This window comes from Aedes aegypti, chromosome 1 (assembly GCF_002204515.2).
Source record: "Aedes aegypti strain LVP_AGWG chromosome 1, AaegL5.0 Primary Assembly, whole genome shotgun sequence".
Taxonomy (NCBI): Eukaryota; Metazoa; Arthropoda; class Insecta; order Diptera; family Culicidae; genus Aedes; species Aedes aegypti.
The window spans coordinates 115,955,796-115,964,537 of record NC_035107.1 but is presented as its reverse complement, the minus strand read 5'-3'; the positions used below and the strand labels follow the sequence as shown (position 1 = coordinate 115,964,537).

General features: G+C 41.3%; 2 protein-coding genes across 2 annotated transcripts; one reads left to right on the top strand and one right to left on the bottom strand.

The window, feature by feature from the left end:
• Positions 1-589: 589 nt before the first annotated feature.
• LOC110676746 lies at positions 590-2,266 on the top strand. Its single transcript, XM_021845813.1, has 2 exons — positions 590-924; positions 1,251-2,266. The coding sequence occupies exons 1-2, from the start codon at positions 633-635 to the stop codon at positions 2,057-2,059; spliced, it is 1,101 nt and encodes a 366-aa protein (XP_021701505.1). The 5' UTR covers positions 590-632; the 3' UTR covers positions 2,060-2,266.
• LOC5566037 (myrosinase 1) lies at positions 2,158-5,518 on the bottom strand. The gene is made up of 3 exons (XM_001650354.2): positions 5,097-5,518; positions 3,948-5,032; positions 2,158-2,396 (listed from the first exon to the last, which is right to left on the bottom strand). The coding sequence occupies exons 1-3, from the start codon at positions 5,472-5,474 to the stop codon at positions 2,285-2,287; spliced, it is 1,575 nt and encodes a 524-aa protein (XP_001650404.2). The 5' UTR covers positions 5,475-5,518; the 3' UTR covers positions 2,158-2,284.
• Positions 5,519-8,742: the final 3,224 nt, after the last annotated feature.

The window sequence follows — 8,742 nt, the reverse complement described above, 5'->3', positions numbered from 1 at the left end:
TGTGTGCGGATATCGAGTGCTGGAATGCAGTAACTACAGCTGTCACTCACATTATGTTAGAATTGCAGCGTATATGGCTCGCCGACCAAGAGTTGGCTGCAGAGGATTAACCCTGCCGAGGCTGGTCCCTTGTAACATTGTTTAAGTCGGCTAGGAAAAGCACTTTACCTAGGCTACTTCTGCTATATGTGTTGTGTATATGCACTGGCCCCTCCCCGAAAAAATACCGTAAGGTGGTTTCGGGGAGATGAGGGTCTGAGGCCAAGGGTAATGTCGGTGCAATCTGTACACCACTTGAGCGATTCAACGAGAATTGCTCATGTGCAGTTCATGGGCTGATTTTAGTGGGTCGTCGTTGGTGCGGGATTCCCACACTCCCTGAGTAACCTTCTCAGGGGGTCTGTTTGCTGATTTCCCCCTTGTAAAAAAAACAAAAAAAAAAACATATATCAGTCCAACTACGCTCCAACTATTCCTTATTCATGTGTTATGTAGCCAGTAGAAGTGTTGGTAGAGTAGAGATTGTTTCACACTGTCCATCCTGTAGGTATTTTCATCATGTCATCATATTTCGCATGTATCTGACATACCAAATAACCCTTAGACCTACCCACAGGAATTCATTCCACAACATGAAGAACTATGACTTCGACTCGCTGCTTCGTATCAAGTGCATCGCAAATGGTTGGGATCTTCCAATTATCATCTACGGGCGGGTCTTCTCGCTAAGTTGTCTACAGTATGTGGCCGTTATCTTCCGAAACAAAGGGCAAGTGCATGCGTACTTCGTTGAGATCCACATCACCGGACTGGCGGACATTCAGAGTCGAGTGTGTGAGGCCATCATCACGCTGGTTTTGGAGGGCGGAGTGCTTCCTGAACCGTATCTAGTTTTGAAGGTTAAGCATGATTCAATGAAACTGGGTAAGCTAATTCCAGACAGAGTATATAAAACATATATAAAGTAATACGACCAGTAACACTTGATGTAATTACTCTAGTAATCCTCAAAAATAGTCTTCGAGATACTCTTAAAGAAATGTCTGGTCGAGTTCTATGAGAAGATAAACTTTTATCGCCTAGTTCTTTTTGTTTTGTTGTCTGTTAGGTTTCCTTTTAATCATTTTCTAATTCTTGTTTGAATCTCTTGCAATAGGTTTTCTAAAGTTGTTTTTTTTTTCGAGACACTCATTCGATTCCAGTCCTGTTGATCCTTTATTTTAATTTAATTTTTCGTCTATTATTTTCAGTTGGTTCTGTCTCGTCGCTATCGCGTCCGATTCTCAATTTGGCACATGACGTGAATGGCGCACTGGAGCTATTCTGGAACGAAATAGTAGATCTCTGCGCGGCGGCCAATCAACTTATCAAGTACTCTTTTGACGATCTCCACACGATCTATATGCGAGAACTACTCAGCGGTCTACCGTTCGCCTATCTGGAATCAATCCAACTGAACGATCGCATCATCGGATGCCTTGACCAGTCCTTCCGTCGTCGACCACCACTCAATCGCAAACTGGATAATCGCGAAATTATCTTCGTCCTGTGCGATCAGTACTCCCTGACAAATTACAATTTCTCCAAGAAGAATAACTACATAGCGGAAAAGTTGTCGTCGATGGAAAATGTCGGAATTGCCTCGTTCAAGTTCAAGATACTCCCGATGCTACCGTCTCGTTTCGTTCAAGCCAGCTTCGGACGTGAGCAGAAGATCGATGCGGTCTACTTCGGACTGAACCCGTACTCGTTCATCGAGATGGAACACACCAAGAACAATTATGTCTACCAACAGTACCATGTCCCCTTCCACGGAAGCCAACTGCCAATGAATCCTAACATTCCGCCACCACCGCTGGGACCGGTCCATCATATGGGCCCATCGATGTTTAACCCAGTTTCTGCCCCACCTGGGTTCTACGGGGATGCGCTTCAGTTGGCAGCTGCCATGCAACAGCTCGGGTTCGGTAACAGTCCCTTGCCACCTCAGGCCTTCTACGGGTCGCCAACTGTAGTGCCACCAGCATTGCCCGCAGGTACGACTTACTATTGGGGATAAACGATGGTCCTCCTGGTCATCGATTTTGATACTGATTTTACTGAAATTTTTGAAAATCGTTTTACTTTCGGAAATTTTTTTGATTATGTTTAAGCGAATTGTTATCACTGTTTTTATTTGATTTTTTTAATGTTACTTTTAAAAGTTTTAAACCACATATAAGGAAACTTAAATAAGTAAGCAAATATGTTAAGAGCATTTTTGAAATGAAATATAAAATAAAATCTAAGGTATTTTCCGTGTTTTGATTACTGTTTGCAGCAATTTGGAGGAAAGCTTCGGCGTGCGTTCCCGGTTGGGGCTGGAGAAGTTGACGTGGTACAATCCGAACTTTTCGCTGAAAAGACAAAAGCAGGATTAGAATTGACGAAAATGTTCAGTGCTAGTAAGCTCAATTAGAATGATTTTGAATGATTCATTTTGCTATCTGTTTGTTGATGGCGTTATATTTCTGGAGGATCAGTTTTGTTGTATTCTCGGTGAGAATCGAACTCATGACTCCCTGTTCACTAGATATTCTCGGCTAGGCATTGCATATACAATAGAAAGCATTGTGTTTGGATGGGCATCTATTGCTTCCGAAAGGGGTGCGCTTTGCGAGAGAGGACCACGTGATTATTGAGTTGAAATCGAATGCAGAACAACTTTTGCGTCTATGAGTACTCTCGGTGGTGTAGCGGTAACGCGCCCTATCTAATGAACAGGGAGTCGTGAGTTCGATTCTCACCGAGAAAACGTGTAACTCTTCCGCAAATTTCACATCAATTTGTCCAATTAATCCAATTGCGTAGTATATGTAATGCCTTCCTTAGTCGAGTGGTTAGAGTCCGCGGCTACAAAGCAAAGCCATGCTGAAGGTGTCTGGGTTCAATTCCCGGTCGTTCCAGGATCTTTTCGTAATGGAAATTTCCTTGACTTCACTGGGCATAGAGTATAATCATACCTGCCACACGATATACGAATGCGAAAATGGTAACTTTGGCATAGAAAGCGGTCAGTTAATAACTGTGGAAGTGCTTATAAGAACACTAAGCTGAGAAGCAGGCTAAGTCTCAGTGGGGACGTTAATGCCAAGAAGAAGGAGAAGAAGATGTAATGTTCATGGTACGATATATGATTTTTTTTATCAAAGTCTTACTCTTTTTTTTTGCTTTTTTTACAAGGGGATTTACTTCTCAGATCCACTGAGAAGGTAACTCAGGGAATGCGGGGATGACGCACTAACGACGACCCGCTAAAACCAGCCTATGCACTGTGCTTGAGCAATCCTTTTAGAATTGCTCAAGTGGTGAACAGTGCATCGACATGACCCTTGGTTTCAGACTTTTATCTCCCCGGAACCACCTTACGGTATTTCTTCGGGGAGGGACCAGTGCATATAGCACAACACGTGTAGCAGAAGTAGTCTAGGCAACCTGCTTCTCCTAGCCAACTTAAACAATGTTACAAGGGACCAGCCTCGGCAGGGCTAATCCTCTGCAGCCAACTCTTGTTCGGCGCGCCATAGGCGCTGCAATTCTACCCGAGATGCTTGAGTGATTGCTTTGACTCGATCTGCTATCGAGAAGAGCGCCCTTTGCTCAGCCCTGCGGTTGTTGACCACCGCTACCTCAGTTTTATGAGGGACTAGTCCAAGATTCCTAGGTCTCATCTCTTCTTCGACTACGGAGATGGAGTGCAGTCAAATCTACTTTTTCCATCGATTCGCTATAGACTATTAGGGCATAGATACAATGAGGGCTAAAATGTTAAGTTCCTTAAAAGCCGAAGAGTCAACGGGTCGCATGAACATAAGTAAGTAAGTATATTAGAAGTTATTAGTATTAATTATTAGTCTACGATTTTCTCTTCCATAAATGCCTAGCCTTCAGATTTCAAAAACACTCACCTATATCCACGCAACCATTCGAAATTGTCAATGATGCTCCAGGCAGTGAATCCAAAGATGTTACACTTGTCTTCTAATATTGAGGAAAGGAGTGCATTCAAATGGCTTTTATAGTAGTCCACTCTATCGTGATCGTCCAGCTGTCCATCGTCTGAATATCCGTTCTCAGTAATAAGCAAAAATGGATTGTTGTACTCCTCCTTGATCCAGTTCAGCATACCTCGCAATCCTTCAGGCACGACGTACAACCAGCTGGATTTCGCTCTTTTCCACGAGGGATCAACGCTATACACTAGCCCTGCATCCTTGTCCACCGATGGAGGTGTTTCAATGTCGTACTCCTGTTTGTCCAATGTGACCAAACGACTGCTGTAATAATTGTAACCGAAGAAGTCCGCCGTACCGCGAACGTATTGCTTCATCTCTTCGGAAAACTCTGGCAACCGGGACAAAGAACGACCCTCGCGCAAACTATGGTCTTCGATGTCTTCGATCATGATAGGAGGATAGCCACCGACTTCGCTGAAAATAGGATGCGCAAACCATCCTATTTGGTATTGAAGTGCACGATCGATAACGTCTTTCCCAGTTTCGTTATTCGCTGGATAAAAGTATCGTCCACTGAGTGTCATTCCAATATATCCAAGTTGGTCTTTGGTGTGATATTTCTGGTAGAGATGATAAGCGGCTGCATGACTCAGAAGCACGTGGTGAGCACAGAGATATTCTCCTACTCCTGAGGCATGCACCATAGGGCCGTCAATACCCGATCCATAACCTTCCACGCAGAAATCGTACGGTTCGTTATGCGTTATCCAATATTTTACGCGATCGCTATAGTGCCTAAACAGAACGTCGGCATAGATTCGGAAATATTGCACGAAGAGCGGTGATGCCAAACCGCCCAAGTCTTGGATATACTGAGGAATGTCATAATGGACCATGGTGACCACGGGTTGAATACCCTCCACCAATAAGGCATCTATCAGTTTGTTATAATAATCTATCCCAGGAATATTCAATGACGAGAGATCCCCATCCGGTAGTATTCTGGACCAAGAGATTGAAAATCGATAGAAGTTGAACTGAAATCCATAATAATAATCATCATCATAATATAAGAGAGATGCTATCTTTATGAAAGCTTACCCCAACCTCCTTCAGAGCAGCTATATCTTCCTGATATAGATGGTAAGAATCGCAAGCAATATCACCCGTGGCTCGATCAACTACAGCTTCTGGATGGTTGTGAGTTAACGTGTCCCACACGGAAGGTCCCTTTCCATCCGAATCCCAGGCCCCTTCGATTTGATATGCCGCCGTTGCTGCCCCGAAACCAAATATATCAGGAAATTCTCTGTCCTCTGAATGATGATTTTCAATTTCATTGCGCACAAGACTAGGGTTGATTGGCCAGTGGTTGTATGGGTCAGCAGCAGTTATTAACTTTGGTAGACGAGATCCGTTCGTTAGTCGCCCTTTCAGCGTACAACAAAGCCATAAAAGCAAACCTATCGTTAGCTTCATGGCAGTGCACTGTGTTCGACCACTTATGAATTGAGACTGTGGCATCTATCGGTTCATGCATTGTATGATATTGTGTTCAAAAAAGCATATTAGTCGCATTGCCTTGTCTGTACACTCAAAATAATCCAAACGTCATTGTTACGTGAAAACATACGTGATTTTTTTCCATCGCACTTTTCACGTAGCTCTTACGTTAATCATAGGTAGCCCAGAATGAACGCTTGAACTTTTGGACTTCGTCCATTCCACCGTCGCTAAACGTAAGAGCTACGTGGATTTTCCGGTAGCCTTTACGAAGCGTTTCAATAGGACCTAGATGGTTTTGCATTAAATTTAACTGTAATAAAGACCAATCTTATTTCTAATAGGCTTTGGAAGAAAACTAATTCCCAATTGAAAAAAGTAAACAAACTTAAAAGATTGTGATATTTTTATTGTCAATCTGAGCATTTTGATTCCTGTTCGTTTCCCCAATGTTGTAAGTTTGGTCTGTCTTGTTGTCGCCTTCGCGTGCTATAATTGATAGAGGTTATAAATCACGTATAAAATATGAAGTAATGCACGGATTCTTCGGTATTCAAAGCATATTTACCTTGAAATCAATCTTACACAGGGTTTAAAGCAGCAGCAGCTTCTGAAGTACTTCTAAAATCAAGCGGGCGCCATCTTAGGATTTGAGCTCAACACCGAATGTACGTACACTATGCAGATGTCAAAATGAACTCAGGCACCTACGTGAATTCCACGTAAGCGCGATAGGTAACCTCAGTAAACATTACCGAGTCACTATTTGATGGTTATAAATGGTTTAGTGATCTTTATCTTAGTCAGGTGAAGTGGAGGTAAAATGAATTTGGAATGATCTACGTGATTTTTCACGTAGCAATGACGTTTGGATTTTTTTGAGTGTAGGTATGTGGTGGAAGATTGTAAACCAGGCTTGTCCAACCTTTTTTGATCGCGGGCCAAATCGCTGATATAATTTTGAGCAGCGGGTCATCCTTCAACGCTCAGACAATCTCTTTAAAACTGATGAAAATCGATAACTTATTTCATAGTAGTTTACGTAAGAAGTTACAGAATGATGATTTTTACAGCACGTGTCCTATATTTGCATACTTGGATAATTACGACGTGTGCTGTAAAAATAGAGTTCTGTAACGAGTTGCGTACACCATTTTTTTTGCAATTTTGTAGGATGCATTCACCATTATTTTGTAACTTTCGAAAACAGTTATGTGTTTAGTTAGAGTAAAGTGGGGCAAAAGTTCGAGTGGGGTAAGAGTTTCTTTTTAAGATTTCTAGCTCAATTCAAAACAAATCTCATAAATGTCATGGTGGTTCGAATGTTATTCAAGTAAGAGACTTTCACTCCAAATATCATAAAAATCGATTGAGATTTGGAAAAGTTATGGCTATTTGTTGTTTTTCGACGTGAATATTGTAATTTTTGGTCAAACTTTCGATGCATGGAACCAAATGAAGATAAAATATTTTTCAATATTTTATGTAAGGGCGTTTCTAGGCCTATCATAAGGATGCTTTTACGTGTATTAGTTGCATAAATGGTTGGAAAAAAAATTTGGCCCATAGCGGGGCAAAAGTTCGAATCTGCGGGGCAAAAGTTCGACCCATGTATAAACTCACGGAAAAAATTTCAAATTGCCTGAAATCTATATATTATCTTCAAATTTAGCAAAATTTGCCTGATCGTGCGAAAAATGTCACAAAAATTTTACATTTCCACTTAGTTTTGCGAAAAACTGCTATATTTTGGGTGTATTACAATTAACCCTATTTTGGGCACATTTTTGATGAACATTTAGTGTGTATTTTTCTGCAAACATAAGTTTACGGCTGGTATAAAGTATGACTGGCATAAAAGTATTGATATTTTGTGTTTTAGCCAACGAACTTTTGCCCCACACTAGATTCGAACTTTTGCCCCACCGATGGGGAAAAAGTTCGCTTAAGACAATCAATTTTGAAACTGTTGTAACTAAAAATGGGTAAATATTTTGACACAAGTTTGTTCAGCAAAATTATAGCCAATATCTTGAAGGTTCGCTGTATGGTATTTGTTTTGTTTCATCTGCTATTATTTTTTTGGAAACTTTGATTATACCACTAAGGTCGAACTTTTGCCCCACCTTACTCTACTTATTGAAATGAATAAATGAAATGAAAAAGAAATGAAACTATGTGGCACCCTCCCCCCGGGTAGCACATGTAGTGATCCTGTCCAAGATATTTTGAAGAATCTACCCAAGCATTTTACCACGGGTTCAATGAAAATGATGCATAGGATTGTAAAAGAATCATACTCAGAATTCTGCCAGAACCATTATGGGAAAAGAGTGCTTCGGAAAGCCCAAGCAAGACCGTTCGTTTTCGTTTTTTTAGTGAGGCGTTTTCAGGGTTACCTTTGTGGAGATGCAGAGGCAAACACGGTCTCCAAATAGCAAAGGCTACGCACTAACATTCCTTCCCCCAATCCCACCTGACTGCAAGGACGTGGCCGGCTCCGTTATTGACCCTGTATGAATAGAGGCACTGAATTAGGCACACTGAAGAAGTTTAAGGTCAATCTCAGCCGAACTTCTAGTTGATTCTTTATGCATCTTCACTGACTTCGGTCAATCCCGGAACAGCAACCATTGATATGTGTAGTCAGTCTAAGCTAAGCTAAGCATTTTTAGTGAGGCATTTTCAATTAATGTTAAGTTCCTTGTGGCAAACTATGAAATAAACGTTTTTTTCCTAAATCGTTACGTATTTCATGGTTGATCCTTTATGTACGCCAGAAATGTACTCAAAATCAAAAAGCAATGATTTATCAATCTTATTATTGTAATGGTTGGTTTACTGATTTGGATTGACAGTAGAAGCATTAGCCGTAAAACGCCAATGTCGCGACTGTTCGTGTGACCAACATCTAAGTTTGCCACGCTCTGACAGCTTGAGTACCGGGCAGTCTTCAAAGATCATCATTTCTGCAGAGATACTTTGAAAAGCATGCTTTGGAAAAATCAATGCTTCGCGTAAAATTCGCGCCTTTTGCATTTAGTTGCTCCTGTGCTCACTTGATCAAAAATAATGCATCATTGATTTAAATCATTTCAAAGCAAATTGCATACCGTTTTGACTCATATTCCGAACACTTAAGGCCAACAGTGACTTCAAATGCATCTGAGTGGCATAAGTTGGCAGATATTTATGTAAATTTCAATTTCCTCGCAAAACCTAACTGTTAGCTGTTGGATGTACC

Coding starts and splice junctions, on each gene's coding strand:
- LOC5566037 (XM_001650354.2), bottom strand. CDS start 5,474: ATGAAGCTAACGATAGGTTTGCTTTTATGGCTTTGTTGTACGCTGAAA. Junction 5,033..5,096: donor CTGCTCTGAAGGAGGTTGGG/GTAAGCTTTCAT, acceptor TATGGATTTCAG/TTCAACTTCTATCGATTTTC. Junction 2,397..3,947: donor GAATGGTTGCGTGGATATAG/GTGAGTGTTTTT, acceptor TTGTCTTTTCAG/CGAAAAGTTCGGATTGTACC.
- LOC110676746 (XM_021845813.1), top strand. CDS start 633: ATGAAGAACTATGACTTCGACTCGCTGCTTCGTATCAAGTGCATCGCA. Junction 925..1,250: donor GCATGATTCAATGAAACTGG/GTAAGCTAATTC, acceptor TATTATTTTCAG/TTGGTTCTGTCTCGTCGCTA.